Source organism: Pichia membranifaciens (genome assembly GCF_001661235.1).
Source record: "Pichia membranifaciens NRRL Y-2026 unplaced genomic scaffold PICMEscaffold_5, whole genome shotgun sequence".
In the NCBI taxonomy this organism is placed as follows: domain Eukaryota; kingdom Fungi; phylum Ascomycota; class Pichiomycetes; order Pichiales; family Pichiaceae; genus Pichia; species Pichia membranifaciens.
Window position 1 is genome coordinate 26,800 of NW_017566986.1, and position 18,318 is coordinate 45,117.

Here is an 18,318-nt window from a genome sequence, read left to right on the forward strand (position 1 = left end):
TACCGCTTGTGGACCAGACTTGTACGAATTCGATTATACTCCTGTTGTTGGTGATGCACTAGCAGTTCCTAATGCTATCAGTCATGCTGCCCTTGGACACCCTCCGCCTGCAGTTATGACCCAAATGGGAGTACCTCGTGGCCCCAAAATGGTTGAGTGTTCCTCGTGTGCTGCAGGAAAGATGACTCAAATCTTTCCCAAGCAAGCTTCATCACCACGGACAAAAGCCCCGCTACAACTAATCCACGCTGATGTGTGTGGACCTTTCCCGATTCCAGGGTTTGCAGCTGAAAAGTATTTCCTTACAATTGTGGATGACTTTTCGAGATGGTCTCAAATTATTCCTCTGAATACGAAAGCCGAAACTAATGCGTACTTCAAGAACTTTATCTTGACTGCGGAAAATCATTTTAGTTCACGCGGTTTGAAAGTTTCCCAAGTTCGTACTGATAACGGAACTGAGTTTGACAACAAAGAAATCAACCAATTTTATTTTGAAAAAGGAATTAGTCATCAGTTGACGGTTCCGTATAATTCGTCTCAGAATGGTGTTGCCGAACGGAAACATCGCACGATCAAAGAAAAAGCTCGTGTTCTTCTTCATTCATCCGGTCTTCCCTCGAGTTTTTGGTCCGAGGCAGTCAAGACGGCTGAATTTTTAATTAACAGGTACCCGTCATCGTTGTTGAACGGGGATTCACCCTTCTTTCGCTGGTATGGATATGAACCTCTATATTCTGTGTTTCATCCCTTCGGGGTCCAATGTCATGCGTTAATACCTCCGGCAAAACGTACATCGGCGTTTTCTCCGGTATCCTCAGAGGCTATCTTTGTGGGTTATAGTCCGGTTCATAAAGCTTATCGCTGCTACGTTCCGGCTCTTAAAGATGTTATTATTTCAAACAATGTGAAATTTAATGATAGTGTCTTTCCTTGTTTGAAATCGCCCACTGTTTTGGATGTGGACAGCTCCAACAGTCTGCCGTCAGACATTCTTTTTGGCACCTCAGCTCCAGGGGCCTATCTTCCAAGTCCCACTGACTCCAGCCAAGGTAGTGTTTATGGTCCGTTGTCTGTTCCAACACATGGTGACACACTGAGAGAAGTGATCTCTCGTCGTCCCTCCTCTGTTATTGACCCCTCAGTATCTGCTACCGATTTTGTATCTTCTTCTGGTGATTCTGTCGAAACTACCGAGCCTGAAGATCCCCTAGCTGAATGCAATCTCCCCCATTTGACTTCGACAGATGCTCCTAAGCCTGAAGCTTGTGTATTATTGTCTGAGGAGTCTCCTGATCATCTGACTGATAATATGGATTTTGCTCCAAATGCAGTTCTGAAGCTCCCAGACATTTCCACCACCACTTTTGATTACCAGGAGCCTGATCGTGCAATTGCTTTGGTTGATATCTCTGCTGAGAATCACGCAGGTGTTCCTTCTGACGAGGACCACGCCGTTGTTTCCTCTGAACCTAATTTTCCTTCTGCCTCCCTTCTGGATTGTGTTCCTGATGAAATACCTTCCGTGGTTCCAGTGCTTAACCCCCTTCCACGAGTGTCTTCCCAACTATCGATATCATCTGTTGAAAGTCATACCGATCTTCTAGGCCTTATTCCAGATGATACTCCCTCCGATGCTTCGGAAAATAAAAAGGGTAAAGAGCTTTCAATTGCTCCTGATCTTACCTCCGGTCCAGCCTTAGTTCGTACAATTTCTGAAGTGACTGATTTTGATGGACCCATTCCAAAACGTGGTGACCACCACACGGCCATGTTAGTCTCTGGTCAAGTGTTCCACGCCATTCATGCTGTTCATAGAGCATATGTAACAACGTCCTCCGCCAGCTATATTCCCTCAACTATTCAAGAAGCTCTAGCGTCTCCTGACTCTGCAGCCTGGATTCAAGCCATCAATAAAGAACTCGATGCCCATAGGGAAAATGCCACCTGGACTTTGACTTCGCTTCCTGCCGGTCGTCGGGCCATTGGGTGTCGTTGGGTATTCACCATAAGGGACAATACCACTCCCCCTACTTATAAAGCACGGCTTGTAGCCCAAGGCTTTCGTCAAGTCCATGGGTTGGACTACGGTGAGACGTTCAGTCCTGTTGTCAGGTATGAAAGTATTCGGGTATTATTTGCACTTGCTGCTCGGTTTGATCTTGTTATTCATCAAATGGACGTCACGACTGCCTTCCTGAATGGAGACTTACACGAAGAAATTTATATGCAACCTCCGCCTGGTTCTCCTGCTGCTGGATCTAAAGTCTGTCATCTTAACAAAAGTTTATACGGTCTGAAGCAAGCACCACTCTGCTGGAATGTCAAAATCAATCAGGTATTATTAGATTTTGGTTTTGTGCGGTCGATGTCTGAGTTTGGTGTCTATTCTTTGGTCATTGAGGGGTCTGTTACCCTTGTTGCCTTATATGTTGACGATTTATTGATCCTTTCCAACACCCCTACTTCCATTGATTCCGTCAAAGACGTATTGGCCTCTAATTTTCGAATGAAGGATCTCGGTTTGGTCTCTCGGTTCCTTGGTATGCAAGTTACTCAACGCCCTGGGATAGTTTCCATGCATCTTGGGCAATATCTGACTGGTTTCTTGGGTGAATTTAATATGTCTGACTGTAATTCCGTTCAGACGCCTCTTGCTGCAGGTGCATCTTTGGTACCAAATGGCAAACCCCTTCCTGACGCTGATGCCTCCCTGTATCGCAGCATGGTGGGGAAACTGTTATTTGCGGCGAATACAGTGAGACCAGATTTGGCCTATGCGGCCTCGGCACTGTCCAGGTTCATCAAAACTCCGTACCCAAATCACCAGGCAGCTGCCAAACATGTTCTCCGTTACATAAAAGGCACGATAGGTCTCGGACTTGTGTTTAAGAAAAGTTCAAGCTTCAACTTAACTGGATATTGTGATTCCGATTGGGCAGGAGATAAAGCAGACAGAAAATCCATCACGGGATATGTCTTTATGCTGGGAAATTCTGCAGTAACATGGAAATCGACTAAACAACAAACAGTGGCCTTGTCTTCAACGGAAGCTGAGTACATGGCACTTAGTGATGCAGTAAAGGAGCTGCTGTGGCTAAAACAATTGTTGAAACACATAGGACTCAAGCTGAACAGAGTACCATGCATCTTTGAAGATAACGAAGGATGCAGAATGTTATCAGCACATCCGGTCCATCATCAAAGGACCAAACATATTGACATTAAACATCATTTTGTCCGACATCATATTTCGGAAAGAAACTGTGAAGTAGTGTCAATCAGTACTGATAATATGGTTGCTGACATGTTGACTAAAAGCTTGAGTAAGATCAAGTTCAACAAGTTTGTTAAATTAGCCGGTATGATAAATGTATCTGCAGGTGTTTAGATTATGGTGGGGTGTTGAGATAAGATGTCGAATGCCATCAGGATCTAGATAAAGAAATGCCGTACATGGTGAAATACGTTATCAAGATAAGAGATAACGAAACATGCGGCATTCAAAGATAAGGAAAGATCCGTATGAAGATTCGGCATCAAGTAATCTAAAACCTGTTAAGATAACAGATGTCCCGAGAATATAAATAGGAGAGAAAATCTCTCCTATCTGTGTTTAGAATTACTAGCTATTAGAATTCATATAAGTTGTTTTAACTAAGTAACGAGATTAAGATATAATGGATATTCACAGTAGAATAGCTAGACTTCAACACATTAGGATCTAGATAAAGAAATGTCGTACATGGTGAAATACGTTATCAAGATAAGAGATAACAGATGTCCCGAGAATGTAAATAAGAGAAGTTTTTTCTTCTATCTGTGTTTAGGATTATTAGTTGTTAGAAGTTATTTCAGTTGTTTTAACTAAGTAACGAGAATACGATATAATGGATATTCATAATAGAGGCTAGACCTTAACATCACACTAATGAGATCCCAAGAAGTTGGTTCAGAACCACCTTGCACAGAAGATATTCTTTCAGCCTCCTTGTCGTTATTCCACCAGACTTACTCTTTTATCAATTCCCTTCTGCATTATTAGACTGGCCAACAAAATGATTTTCGCTATCCTGACCCATCAGCCTGCTTGCTTCTCTAACTTGCTGTTCTATATTGGGTAAGTTGAATTGACCTAAGAGGACAAGAGACTGGCTTCTGTAGAACTCAACAAAGCAAGAATTAGATCGAATCATGTTCCTGCCATACTTTGCAAACAGAAGTGACAGTAATACAACGGTTCCCATAGTATGTTATATTAATGTTGGCTTTAGTTAGTCTGTTAGCTTCAGTATCTGCTACTAGTGTATTTGTTCAATCACACATAACTTCAATCGGTAATGACAGCGTTATAGCAAGCGTGTATAACGCATCTTTTTGTACACAACAGTTTGAAGGGTGCATGGGAGATGATTTATTTGGGAACTATTCGTTCTGGAAGTCAACCGAACTTGAGTACCCTATCATACAAGTATCGAATCTAACTGATTTCAGTGATGTCATCAAATGTGTTGAAGAACAGGGTATACCAGAATTTCTGCACTATGCTGACGAAGATACATATTTGCCCGACGATGCGACACTAATGACGAATCTAGGGTCATGGCAGGGGACTAGTTACAAAGCGGCTGAGCCTAGTACTATGCAAAATTCCAATACACAACTTTCTAAAAGAACTAACTAGAATCAGCATATTGTGTATTCGTCACGCGGTTACCGTATTAGCTGTATATTTATTCACTCAGATTATGCAATGAGTTGATGCTACACTATACCATGCCAGGAAACCCATATAAGTCTGGATCAGTCCGTAACACTAATAGCTGGGCAGTAAGATACATGCTAGCATACCACCACGATTGCAGGAGCCAAGCTTGTAACTATTTAACAAGTAATTCCTTCAGGCCGTGTGTATGCACTCAGAGGTATGCCCGCTTAAGATGTCAGAATTTAAGGAAGAGTGAAATAAGAATAAATAAGGTATAACAAGGAGAGAATTATTACAGTAACGGAAACACAATAAATAGACATTACAAGATAAGTTTAATAGATTAAAATGAAAACAAAATATACAATCTGTTTAATTAAATAATCATTAAAATTGTGGCGCAAAAGTTGGCCCGCCGGGAAACCTCTCGTTTTTCTAGGTGGGAGGTATCCTTCTTACCTCGCCTGCCATTTCAAAATGAACTTGAGACGAATAACATGAATTCCTCAAACGAGCAGAGCTTGTATCTGTCCCGGATGTCGGTCGTCCACTAGACACAAAGTTGATGCGATTATCTTGTGTAATCTAGCCGTAATTTGTCTGGACTGAGTATGATTGTACAGAGTTCAGTATCCTCGCTCGTATGTAGTTCTCTCGACGTCCCTACAAAGAAAGCTTGTACTTCGGCATCTCTACTACAGTGAAGCTTCATTTTATAGCTAGAGTTCAACTTATAGTTTCTAAATATTACACCGATAAAAGAAGAACTCTTCAGCTTAGCTAAAGCCATAAAAAAAATTAAGCCCGATGCGGGGCTCGAACCCGCAGCCTTTTGATCGCTTCTGTTTAAGAGTCAAACGCTCTACCGATTGAGCTAACCAGGCTTAGTTGGAAAAGTGAAAGAGTAATTTTAATATCACTGACTGTTGATGGAAAAATTACGCAAACCCTCTATCACGTGATTTTGCTTTTATTTTTCAGTACGTATGCCTTGTTAACTTTTATCCAGATGGCGTATTTCACCATGTGCAGCATTTCATTATCTCAACGGTCAATTCTCACAACTTCTTGATTACGGATCAGTACGTGTACATTTTCTGTCACGGGTCAGCTTCAAGAAGCAGATCTTCCACCCTTGAATGACGAATCGAGGATAGATTAAACGGTACCATATTACTAAGTCTTAGAAGTGAAAATGTTGTAATCTAGCTATTCTATTATGAATATCCATTGTATATGTACACGTTTTCTTATGTTTGTTACTTAGTTAAAAACAACTTATACAACTCTTAATAACTAATGATTCTAAACACAGATAGGAGACAAAACCTCTCCTATTTATACACTCATGACGTCGGCTAATCTTTCCAGTTTTAGATTACTTGATGCCTTGTCATTACAAGGCTCTTTTTGTTGAGATAAGATGCCGAAGCCAATCATGATCGAGGGATAAGAGATAAGAATCTTATCATGATAAGGTATCTTAGGGTTGAGATAAGATGCCGAGGCCAATAAGGATTGAGTGATAAGAGATAAGAGTCTTATCATGATAAGGCATCTTAAGTAATCTAAAACTGGAAAGTTAGCCGCCATGATAAATGAATAATGGCAAGTTTAACCGAAGGTGTAAGTGTATAAATACAAGAGGTTTGTTCCTTGTATTTATGTTTGAGAATATTAGTTTGTAGGCTAGTTATATTAGTTATATATTAATAAGTAACAAACATAAGAAAACGTGTACATATACAATGGATATTCATAATAGAATAGCTAGATTACAACACTTTTCTAATGCCTTGTCTTTAATAAGCCTCTTTCTCTAATTTATTGATATTGACTTCGGCATCTTATCTCAACACCCCACCATAATCTAAACACTTGTAGATATGTTCGACATTCCAGCTAGACCAACAAACTTATTGAATTTAATCTTGGCTAAACTTTTAGTCAACATATCAGCAACCATATTTTCAGTGTTGATTGAAACTATCTCACAGTTTCCTTCCGAAATATGATGTCTAACAAAATGATGTTTAATATCAATGTGTTTGGTTCTCTGGTGATGGACCGGATGCGTTGATAACATCCTGCACCCTTCGTTGTCTTCAAAGATGCAGGGGACTTTGTTCATTTTAAGTCCAATGTGTTTCAACAGTTGTGTTAACCATAGTAATTCTTTAACTGCGTCACCCAGTGCCATATACTCAGCCTCAGTAGATAATAGCGCCACCGTCTGCTGTTTCGTGGATTTCCATGTTATTGCAGTATTTCCTAACATGTAAACATAACCGGTAATCGACTTTCTGTCCACCTTATCACCAGCCCAATCGGAGTCGCAGTAACCAACTAAATTGAAACTCGTGGTCTTCTTGAATACTAATCCTAAACCGAGAGTACCTTTTATGTACCGAAGAACATGTTTAGCAGCAGCATAATGATTTGCATACGGGGTTTTGATAAACCTTGACAGGGCCGAGGCCGCATATGACAAATCGGTCCTCACTGTATTCGCAGCAAACAATAATTTCCCCACCATGGTGCGATACAGGGAAGCATCTTCATCAGACAGTGGCTTACCCTCAGGGACCAAGGACGACCCAGCAGCAAGGGGAGTCTGAACTGTATTACAGTCAGACATATTGAAATCACCCAAGAATCCTGCTAAGTACTGACCGAGATGCATGGAAACCACACCAGGACGTTGGGAAACTTGCATCCCTAAGAACCGAGAAACTGCACCAAGATCCTTCATTTTGAAATGAGAAGACAGAACGTCTTTGACGGAATCAATTGAAGAAGGAGAGTTGGAGAGGATCAATAGATCGTCAACATATAAGGCAACAAGTGTAACCGACTTCTCAATAACCAAAGAGTAAACACCAAACTCAGACATCGACCGCACAAAGCCAAAATCTATTAATACCTGATTGATTTTAACATTCCAGCAGAGGGGTGCTTGTTTCAAGCCATAAAGACTTTTATTCAGATGGCACACTTTTGAACCAGCAGCAGGAGATCCAGGGGGAGGCTGCATATAAAGCTCCTCATGCAAATCACCGTTCAGGAATGCGGTGGTTACGTCCATTTGATGAATGGTGAGATCAAACTGAGCCGCCAACGCAAATAACACCCGAATGCTTTCATACCTAACAACAGGACTAAAGGTTTCACCATAGTCAATACCATGTACTTGACGAAAACCTTGAGCAACAAGCCTGGCTTTGTAAGTGGGTGGAGTGGTATTGTCCTTGATAGTAAACACCCACCGACATCCAATTGCTCTGCGCCCAGCAGGGAGAGACGTCATAGTCCAGGTTTGATTCTCTTTATGCGCATCAAGTTCTTTGTTGATGGCACTAGTCCAAGCGGCAGAGTCGGAACAAGCCAGAGCTTCTTGAATCGTCGAGGGTATGTATCCAGCAGACGACGTGGTAACATAAGCTCTATGAACAGCATGAATGGCATTGAACACTTGACCAGAGACCAACAAGGCCGTGTGATGGTCAGCGCGTTTTGGAATGGGTCCTTCAAAATCAGTCACTTCAGAAATAGTACGGACTAAGGCTGGGCCGGAAGTAAGATCAAGAGCAAGCGAAAAATCTGTAATCGCTTGATTGGCCGAAGCATCAGGAGGAGAATCATCTTGAAGAAGGCCTAAAAGCTCGGTATCACTTGCAACAGATGATAGTGATAGTTGGGAAGAAACGCGTGGGAGGGGATTAAGCACTGGAACCACGGAAGGTACCGCATCAGGAACACAATCCGGAAGAGAGGCGGGCGGAAAATAAGGTTCAGAGGAAGCATCGATATGGTCTTCGTCAGAAGGAACACTTGCGGGATTCTCAGAAGGAGGATCAACAAGAGCAATTGCACGATCAGATTCCTGGTAATCAAAAGTATTGGTGGAAATGTCTGGGAGCTTCTGAGCTTCATTTGCAGCAGGATTTATATTGTCAGTCAGGTGAGCAAGAGACTCCTTATACGATAATACTTGAGTTTCAGACGGGGGAGCACATCCAGCGAAGGAATCTTCCAGTTCAGTAGAGGCGACGGAATCAGCAGAAGAAGATTCAAGATCGCTAGGAGATACCGATGGGTCAATAACAGAGGAGACACGACGAGGGATCACTTGGCTCAGTGTGCCACCGTGTGGTGCAGCAGATGACAAACCATAAACGCTACTCTGGCTGGAGTCAGTGGGGCTCGGAGGATAAGCCCCGGAAGCTGAGGAGCCAAAGAGAATGTCTGATGGTAGACGGTTCGAGCTATCCTCATCCAGGACAGTGGGCGTTTTCAAACATGGAAAGACATTATCATTAAATTTCACGTTGTTTGAAATTACAATATCTTTCAGAGCCGGAACATAACAGCGGTAAGCTTTATGGGCCGGACTATAACCCACAAAGATAGCATCTGAGGATACCGGAGAGAACACCGATGTACGTTTGGCCGGAGGTATCAACACATGACACTGGACACCAAACGGATGCAGCACAGAATATAAGGGGTCATATCCATACCAACGAAAGAAAGGTGACTTCCCGTCCAATAAAGATGACGGGTACCTGTTCACTAGAAATTCAGCCGTCTTGACTGCCTCGGACCAAAAACGCGAGGGAAGACCTGATGAATGAAGAAGAACACGAGCCTTCTCTTTTAACGTGCGATGTTTCCGTTCGGCAACACCATTTTGAGACGAATTGTACGGGACCGTCAACTGATGACTGATCCCTTTTTCAAAGTAAAAGTGGTTGATTGCTTTGTTGTCAAACTCAGTTCCGTTATCAGTACGAACGTTGGAAACTTTCAAACCGCGTGAGCTAAAATGGTTTTCTGCAGTCAAGATAAAATTCTTGAAATATGCATTGGTTTCGTCTTTCGTATTGAGAGGAATTATGTGAGCCCATCTTGAAAAGTCATCAACAATTGTGAGAAAGTATTTCTCACCAGCAAAACCCGGTGTTGAAAAAGGTCCGCTCACATCAGCATGAAGTAGTTGGAGCGGTGCCTTTGCCCGTGGTGATGAAGCTTGCTTGGGAAAGATTTGAGTCATCTTTCCTGCAGCACACGAGGCACACTCAACCATCTTGGTACCAGAAGGTACTCCCATCTGGGCCATAACTGCGGGCGAAGGGTGACCGAGGGCCGCATGACTGATATCACCAGGAACTGCAAGTGCATCACCAACTACCGGAGTATAATCAAACTCGTACAGGTCTGGCCCACAAGCGGTCGCAATTTTACTAGCTGTATCATCAGAAGATGAGAGATAGTGAACCGCTTCATGAGAAAATGTAAATGAACCAGTTTTGGAGGCCTTTTTAATGGATATAAGATTTTGGGTGGCATCGGGGACAAAGGAGACGTCAGACACGGTGAGAACTTTTGAGGTAACTGGGTGCACAAAGCGGATAGTCCCAGTACCTTTAACGACCAGAGGATTGGATGAGATCCCAGTAATGCAGCCAGACGCCGGAGTAAATTCAGCAAAATGAGACCGCTCATTTGAAATGTGAAGTGTAGCACCAGAATCCAAAATGTAGCTCCGACTTGGCATAACTGAGTCTTCTCTTGAGTTGAAGACTGCCCAAGAGATACCAGAGATAGATTTGGATGAGGAGTTGACAAGAGCTGCTGTATTACCACTAGAACTGCTAGCAGCAATCGGGGCAGCAGCTGGACAATCCTTAGCAACGTGGCCTCGTTTCTGGCATCGGTAACACTTCTGCTTATTAACATAAGGTTTCTTGGAAGTAGCCGCAAATACTGAACCCTGCGTAGTAGGAACAAGATCCCGCAGAGTGTTCTCAACCGCTGACAACGTAATGTTCGGAGTTGACACATCTAAAACTCGAGCATTCGCTTGGTCGGACTTAAACATCCTTAAGTAAAACAAACCCATCACTTGGGTAATTTCCGAGGAGTGGTTAAAGTGAGCACATATATCTCTGAACAAGGACAGAGCACTTTCATCACCGGCAGACTTACTGACCGAAGCATCACAAGCTTTATTAACCATAGCATACAATTGGCGTGATGTAACCTGGGAGTAATCACGTCTAATCAACATAAGTAAATCAAGTCCGAACGCATTATCAGACTGATACTTTAACAACACTTTTGACGACACAGTATTCAACAGTACAACTTGAATCGCATTGTTCAAGGCAACTTGGAGCTGCATAACTAGAGTGTCGTCTATCGGTTCAGCTGGAGGTAACATCATATCTCCAGTTGTAAAATAAATATCAAGGCCAGCACCTTGAGTGGCAACAAGCATACCAGTGTAACTGTTCCATTTAGGATAGTTCATAGACGAAGAAAGCTTCAAGCTCTCATCTCTAGGGCAAGTGAGAGCGAATTGGCTCATAACCTGTTGTAATCTAGCTATTCTATTATGAATATCCATTGTATATGTACACGTTTTCTTATGTTTGTTACTTAGTTAAAAACAACTTATACAACTCTTAATAACTAATGATTCTAAACACAGATAGGAGACAAAACCTCTCCTATTTATACACTCATGACGTCGGCTAATCTTTCCAGTTTTAGATTACTTGATGCCTTGTCATTACAAGGCTCTTTTCTAATGCCTTGTCTTTAATAAGCCTCTTCCTCTAATTTATTGATATTGGCTTCGGCATCTTATCTCAACAACTTCAACAAAAACAAATAATTTCATATGCAAACAATGTAAATTAGTGCAAGTTCAAAACTTACGTAATCAACAAGATAAAGTATTGTGTATAGGTGAGATATTTTAGTAAACGTGCAATTTTTTGAAAAAAAAATTACATGTTAATTTTATAAAACATCAGGTAAAATGTATGTGTCTTTATAATTTTTGCTGCACTAAAACTCCGCGCTGTTGCCGTTCTAGTATAGTGGTGAGTACGCATCGTTGTGGCCGATGAGACCCAGGTTCGATTCCTGGGAGCGGCATTTATTTTTTTATTTTTAATTTGCCCCCGGCGTTTTTTACTAGTAAGCTTTTTTTAGAATTTTTTCTCGGTCATTCAATGGTCAGCGTTTCCAAAAGAGGCTAGTTGGTCCACCGTGACCGGGGTATCGGAGAGGTGCGTGGCAGGGTAAAAATAACAAAACAGTAGATTTTGCGACTATCATACTGAATCCAAATGGAGTAGGCTCCTTCCCTCTATACCTCATTTCTTTCATCCTGAAGTTGTCAGGCCAAAACCCTTCTAATACCGTTTGCTATATAGCACAAGTACCATAGTGAAAGCTCTTAACTTTACAGAACATGAGTTTTTTCAATGAGTCAAGCGCTTGCCAAGCAGCTTCAAATCCTTTGAGCAAAATTGTCGATACGACTACTAATGAACGTCATAATACAAGTGGTTTCAATAACTTTCAAAGTGGACGAAGTGCACAAGTCCAGAATAATTTAAATCGTTTTCAAAACGTAGACAATACTGTTCAGCATGAATATAACAACTTTTCAAACTCGGGTCAAAATTTTCACTTGAACAATGAGTTTAGTTTACATGATGTTGGGCTAAATGAGCCGCAACAGTCACATATCCAGCAAGCAAATTTGCACATGCAGTCACAGCCAAACAACTGGGTGTCTGATTTCCGGTCTTTTTCTTTGTCAGACGCCGCTCCTCAACATTTGCAGCAACATCAAAGCCAACAAAGCTACCAAGGTCAAAGCCAGCAGCATGCTAATCACCCGTTATCGTCCATGAACCTTTATGGGCATCAGATGCAAAGTCCACACATGAGCTCAACAACAAAAGTTTCTTTAGATGCGCAGCAGCAACAGAATCGTCAGTCCTCAACAAATCTCATGGAAATGAATAACGAATTCGACAGTGCTTTCAGTGAATTAGAAAATGAAATTAATACAACATCTGTTTCACAGAACCAGTCTGCAAAGGAGGAGGAAGAAAACAGCAAAGTTGTCAATGAAGAAGAAGATAAGGTAAAGTTTGCGATCCTTGCTCAAAACGTATTTAATATAATGAACAACACTCCAAAGCACGTGTCCTCTAATACATCCAACAAATTCAAACAAAGTGGCTTCATGCAACTTATGAACAAAATCTCAAATCGTGAGATTGAAATAAGCAATGACAAAAAGAAATTGGTTGACCAAGATGGGAATGATATCCGCTCGGACCTTTCAAATCCTCTGGCTAACCTTCAGATGAATGATATTTTGGAGTCATCTTTCGATTCCGCCTTAAAAGTTTCTCAAACCACAGCAGTAAAAGTTGATTCAAATTCATGGCAAGGAGATTTTGCTTGAAATGGTACATAATTTATATTGTAATTAATAGGTTAATTTGCATTTGTATTTTCAGGTTTATATTATTGAAAAAAATATTATTGACTCTTTCTTCACCCTTCATCATCATCTTTTTTTTAACAAGATAAAAAGAAAAAGAATGCGACCTCTGTGGATCGAACACAGGGCCTCCAGATCTTCAGTCTGGCGCTCTCCCACTGAGCTAAGGCCGCTAGGAAGAAATGGTGCATAAGACAGGATTCGAACCTGCGCACTGTTACCAGTAACAGAACTTGAGTCTGTCGCCTTAGACCGCTCGGCCACTTATGCTTTCCATAAGGAATTAACCGTCGTACAACCTAGATCCTTAGAATAGTGCTTTTTTTACCCAACCCAAAGTTTCTTATCTTTGACAGGTTTGATTGAAAACATTTCCTTTCAGAAACGTAAAAAGGCTAAGCAAATTCCTTTGCAGCGCACATACACTGGTTTGCGATGACGTAACCATAGCATTAAGATTTATTTCCCGTTCAAATCCCAGAGTAGAATATCCAAACACCATTGTAACGTATCACTACTCTACTTCAGTGCATAATTATGGTCAGTGAGGACTGTTGAAGTCTAGCTATTCTGTTATGAATATCCATTGTATATTGTTCAATTTATATTATTCTTGTTTCTTATTCAAAAACAACTTATACAACTCTTAATAACTAATAATTCTAAACACAGATAGGAGACAAAACCTCTCCTATTTATACACTCATGACGTCGGCTAGTCTTTCCAGTGTTTGATTACTTGATGCCTTGTCATTCTAAGCCTCTTGTCGGATGCCTTGTCATTACAAGACTCTTCTCTAATGCCTTGTCTTTTATAAGCCTCTTTCTCTAATTTATTGATACTTATTGACTTCGGCATCTTATCTCAACAGGGACAAGAAAGCTGGTCAACTGGGTATGTAAAAAAAGGGATGTTTTTAGTACTAGACGATCCAGTATAAACGAACAATATAGTGAAGTTGAAGAGTAAGATAAGCGTAATTTGGATTGAAGAAGGAAATTGCTGTATATGGATGCACTGTATTAACTTTTATAACTCCACTACCAAACAGTTCAAACCAACATTACGTTTACCGGTAGAAGCTTTCCTTGCAAGTCTCTTTACATGCTAACCCCTTCAAATATCTCAGTCAGGGGTTTTTTAAGGCATCATCGCCAGGAGCGATCAAACTTGTAAGCGCTTATGCATTGTACATTTTATTATGGATGTTGCACTCAAATTCTACGAATGAGTGGCACCAGCTGTCACCGAGCTCAGATTTTAAACTAGTACTACAATTTAATCGGTGTACCAAGAAACTTTGGGATCCTAATCTGCCAAGGCAATGGCCTTTTTCGGAAAGCCCTAATTTCTGCTCATGCATGTAGTCTTCTCTGCTTATGTCAGACGTCGGCATAGATTACCGAAACAACCGATAACATTTTTTCTCGCTATCGATCTCGGCTGAGAAACATACTATCTATCTTCCGAGGAGTTAGGATGTGAAATTCCTGTCCCAGTTTCAGCATGTGCAGTTTTGATATCTACTTTTCCTCATTTGCCACCGCTACCTCCCTCTTTTTTCTAGTCTTTGTTTATTCATAAGTATCTTTAAAGACTAAAGCATAAACTGATAAATTTTTTGAGATGTTCAAAGTCAGGGAAACCCCGGAAATCACAGCTCCCGTTTCGGAGCTTTTTTCATTGAAAGGTAAAACATGTGTTGTTACAGGTGGTTCCTCAGGAATTGGTTCAAGCGTTGTGGAGGCGTTCGCTTCAATGGGTGCAACTGTTATCATTGTCTACAATTCTACGCCCGTTGATCAAGTTGTCAAAGATCTTACAAAAAAATACAATGTGACAATCGATTCATACAAATGCAATTTATTGGAAATGAGTGAAATCGAAGGACTATTTGATAATGTAATTAAGAAATATTCCAAGATTGATGTTTTGGTTGCCAACGCCGGCATTGGCTGGTTACATGGCGGGGTCAATGAGTTTGAGTCATATGAGCAATTGGTAAACAACTGGGAGAAATTTATGAAAGTTGACTTATCTTCGATATATTACTGCTGTTCTTTCATCGGCAAAATTTTTGAAAAACAAGGTTTCGGGTCGTTGATCCTCACAGCCTCTATGTCTGGTAGTATTATCAATGTACCTCAATTGCAAACTCCATATAACGTTGCTAAGGCCGGAGTGAAACAAATGGCGAGGTCTTTGGCTGTTGAATGGTCAGCTATAGGAGATGGGAAGATAAGAGTAAACAGTGTTTCTCCAGGATACGTTAGAACAAAGTTGACAGGGAAAATGGATCCTGCTTTAGTTGAAAAGTGGTGTAAGCTAACCCCTTTGGGTAGAATGGCCTCGCCAAAAGAAATAAGCGGTGCTTACGTCTATCTTGCCAGTGATGCAAGTAGCTATACAACCGGATGTGACTTAGTAGTTGACGGTGGCTATTCTCTTATCTAAGATGACCTAGTGAACGCGGGGGTGACACAGGAAAAATGGGATTTCTTTTACCTTCAGAATTATGCCCTGTTCCCCTTTTGTTTGGATTATGTTCTTCTTTAAACACGTTATCCACAGGTATAGATACAGGTAAGTGTCTCTGTATTTATTTGACAAAAAATTCAAACTTATTGCAATTAATCGAATCAGTAATGAGTAACTCAAACGTAGTCAAAAAGGCTTTGTCTAACAAAAAGAAAAAAGCTGTCAGTACTAAAACAAGTAAAGTGCCTAATCCGACCTACTCACCACGTAAAAACAATCAGTTTGAGGATATCATTTCCAACGAGGATGAAAGCAGACTTATAACTGGTACTTCTACTGTTACACCGACTGAAGCAAGTGGCGAATCCTCGTTACTTGTCCACCAAGGGAAACATGCATTAGGTGTTGATTTGGAGGCCAACTATGACAGGCATTATGGAAGTATCTCCAACAATACGCTAGAGGCTAGTAATGACAGTTACTGCTATATGCTTCAAAACTTAACGTCTACTCAGCTTTATCTTTTAGTGGCAGTACTAGCATTATTGGTTATATTAACTGCATTGTTATATTCAATTGGGGATACGGACCAGCTCAAAGAAATCTGGAATAAAATTTTCTGCTGGTTGGGGGTAATGAACTGTAATACAAACAATGTGAGAAAACTGGAATAAGCTTTGACGAAAATAAGATTGTCATCGATATTGTCATTGCCACCATTATAATTATCGAAGCCGTAGAAGAGTGGTAAATTTTATATCGGGAAAAAATTGTTTTTCTTACTATTTTTTTTTTTCATGATTTTTTTTGTCTTTTAAATCTTCATTAAAACATATAACTAACACTGAGATTTACTCGTGTTAACTCTATTTCAGTACAGAACTTTTTGCTAAATACTTTCTTCTAACATAGTTGATTAATATTCTTAAACAAGATGGTGAGAACAAGATCACATAAGACTTTCGATGACGATGATGAGGTTCAAGTCCAGAAGGTTGTGAATATTGGGAAGTCAGATATTCTGGAAATCGGAGAGAGTGAAAAAGAAGACAAAATTAGTGAAAGTGAAGAGGACAGCGATGATGCTCCTGAAGAAGAGTCTTTATCTGTTACTAAACAGAACATGAAGAAAAAACAAACAGAACAAGAGAAAATTTTGAAAGAGAGAAGAGCTCAAGTAAAAGCGAAACATAGAGAACAAGAAGAAAGAAGGAAAGCTGCAAAGTTAGAACAAGAAATCAAAAAGTTAGAGAAACAAAAGAAAAAGATCCAATCAGATGAGGATGAAGTATTTGACGAATTACCAGAAGATTTACTTCAGAATATCGAATTCTCCGCTAAGGACGAAGCTGAAAGTAGAAACAAAAAGATAGTGTTCAATGATACGGAGGAAGACAAAAGAATAAACAAATTGAACAAAAGAAGAAAGAGAGAAGAACGTCTCAATTCTTTGAGGCAATTAAATGCCAAAAACGAGAAAGAAGTTGAAGGAGGTATATATATCAAGATTTTGAAAGGTAAGAATAGTGGTAACATTTCTAACGCAATCGGAAATAAAAGAGACGAATGGTTGAACAGAAAGCGTATACGTAGAGAATAATCGATAGAAATAAGGATATAAAAAAGTACAATAACGCATCAATACTGTAATTAACTGTCTAACATTGTATAAGTAGTGAGCGTCGACGACGAAAGATGTGCATACATCAGTCGTCGTGTGTGAAGGCTACTACTAAAGGAATTAACATTCCAAGCATAGTAATCAAAAAGTTCCAATTGGTTTTTGATCCTGAAAAGTCATCTGATTTTGCGGCAGCATCGTGACTATGACACGAAATAAAGGTATGAAAACTGACGTATAGGAAAGCGCCAGCGCTGAACAATAGTATGAATGTGTTTGAGGAAGGATTTCCTGCAATATTCAAAAGCTGCGAAATCAGTAAAGTGATCCACGCACCAATTGGTGCAGATATCGAGAATAGAAGTAAGTGGAACAAGATGACGGAGCTTTTTAATTTCTGGTTCAACAAAATCGATGTCAAAGAGAAAGAAGCGGGGAGTTTGTGCAAAAATATTGCTAATATGATGACAAATGCGTTTGAATCATGGGGATTTGAATCTTCGGACAATAAGGAGGTTGTGAGGATGATGCCGTCGGTAAGGCAATGAAGAAGCAACCCCAAAGTAGTGGAGTTGGATATGACTGAAAATAAATACGCCTTTAAAGCGATAATATTGCAACCATTGCTGGAATACGAGGAATCGTTGCCATTCTCATACTCGAGCCCAACCTCATCAGCATTTGTTGTAATGGAGTTTAGCAAACGAGTCCTGTAGTACTTAGAAAACAATGAAGAACATACATCGACCGAATATAAAAGTATGAACCCTAACAAAATTTGGGGACCCAAGGTAGGTGAGCTCAATTGCTTTTCGGTCAAATGAGAAATCGCTTCCGGTAGCACTATATTGATACAGGTTGAAAGAAGCAACCCGGAAGTCAATGTGATCAGATATGGCAAAGCCTGCTCTGATTTGTTCAGGATCCAGAAGGGCGGAAGACCTGCGATAAACGACAGGCTCGCCATAAGGGAAGAGTAGAACAGTAGAGAAAAATAAATCGCCATTGTCGGTATGGTACGGACTGTTAGCTTGCCATTTAATGATGTCGACAGCCACTGCTGGGAGGGAAGTAAAATAATGATTTACGGCTGTACTATGATACTCCTTCAATTGACCAGGCTGTCCAATCTTTCCTTCTCTGTCTTTCCGGCAACAGAACCTAACTGCCACCACTGTAATTTTAAGTGGAGACGT

General features: G+C 40.6%; 7 protein-coding genes and 4 non-coding genes across 11 annotated transcripts; 6 read left to right on the forward strand and 5 right to left on the reverse strand.

The window, feature by feature from the left end:
• The first annotated feature begins 4,328 nt into the window (after positions 1-4,328).
• PICMEDRAFT_17383 (hypothetical protein) lies at positions 4,329-5,037 on the forward strand. The gene has a single exon (XM_019161579.1). It carries the CDS (start codon positions 4,403-4,405, stop codon positions 4,682-4,684), a length of 282 nt encoding a protein of 93 aa, XP_019015962.1. The 5' UTR covers positions 4,329-4,402; the 3' UTR covers positions 4,685-5,037.
• Positions 5,038-5,073: 36 nt separating this feature from the next.
• On the reverse strand, positions 5,074-5,543 carry PICMEDRAFT_17385 (hypothetical protein). Its single transcript, XM_019161580.1, has one exon. It carries the CDS (start codon positions 5,496-5,498, stop codon positions 5,280-5,282), a length of 219 nt encoding a protein of 72 aa, XP_019015963.1. The 5' UTR covers positions 5,499-5,543; the 3' UTR covers positions 5,074-5,279.
• PICMEDRAFT_t129 lies at positions 5,510-5,592 on the reverse strand. The gene has a single exon. It is a non-coding gene; the product is annotated as a tRNA-Lys (tRNA).
• A 5,989-nt stretch (positions 5,593-11,581) lies between these two features.
• Positions 11,582-11,653, forward strand: PICMEDRAFT_t103. Its single transcript has one exon. It is a non-coding gene; the product is annotated as a tRNA-His (tRNA).
• Positions 11,654-11,880: 227 nt separating this feature from the next.
• PICMEDRAFT_17387 (hypothetical protein) lies at positions 11,881-13,077 on the forward strand. Its single transcript, XM_019161581.1, has one exon. It carries the CDS (start codon positions 11,973-11,975, stop codon positions 12,981-12,983), a length of 1,011 nt encoding a protein of 336 aa, XP_019015964.1. The 5' UTR covers positions 11,881-11,972; the 3' UTR covers positions 12,984-13,077.
• Positions 13,078-13,123: 46 nt separating this feature from the next.
• Positions 13,124-13,195, reverse strand: PICMEDRAFT_t128. Its single transcript has one exon. It is a non-coding gene; the product is annotated as a tRNA-Phe (tRNA).
• A 13-nt stretch (positions 13,196-13,208) lies between these two features.
• PICMEDRAFT_t127 lies at positions 13,209-13,292 on the reverse strand. The gene has a single exon. It is a non-coding gene; the product is annotated as a tRNA-Leu (tRNA).
• A 1,357-nt stretch (positions 13,293-14,649) lies between these two features.
• PICMEDRAFT_35923 (hypothetical protein) lies at positions 14,650-15,477 on the forward strand (the record flags this gene model as incomplete). The annotated part of the gene is made up of 1 exon (XM_019162975.1): positions 14,650-15,477. The coding sequence occupies one exon, from the start codon at positions 14,650-14,652 to the stop codon at positions 15,475-15,477; it is 828 nt and encodes a 275-aa protein (XP_019015965.1).
• Positions 15,478-15,512: 35 nt separating this feature from the next.
• On the forward strand, positions 15,513-16,175 carry PICMEDRAFT_73665 (hypothetical protein; the record flags this gene model as incomplete). Its single annotated transcript, XM_019164545.1, has 1 exon — positions 15,513-16,175. The coding sequence occupies one exon, from the start codon at positions 15,513-15,515 to the stop codon at positions 16,173-16,175; it is 663 nt and encodes a 220-aa protein (XP_019015966.1).
• A 260-nt stretch (positions 16,176-16,435) lies between these two features.
• Positions 16,436-17,101, forward strand: PICMEDRAFT_59731 (hypothetical protein; the record flags this gene model as incomplete). Its single annotated transcript, XM_019163386.1, has 1 exon — positions 16,436-17,101. The coding sequence occupies one exon, from the start codon at positions 16,436-16,438 to the stop codon at positions 17,099-17,101; it is 666 nt and encodes a 221-aa protein (XP_019015967.1).
• Positions 17,102-17,207: 106 nt separating this feature from the next.
• PICMEDRAFT_73667 (hypothetical protein) lies at positions 17,208-18,128 on the reverse strand (the record flags this gene model as incomplete). The annotated part of the gene is made up of 1 exon (XM_019164546.1): positions 17,208-18,128. One exon carries the CDS (start codon positions 18,126-18,128, stop codon positions 17,208-17,210), a length of 921 nt encoding a protein of 306 aa, XP_019015968.1.
• Positions 18,129-18,318: the final 190 nt, after the last annotated feature.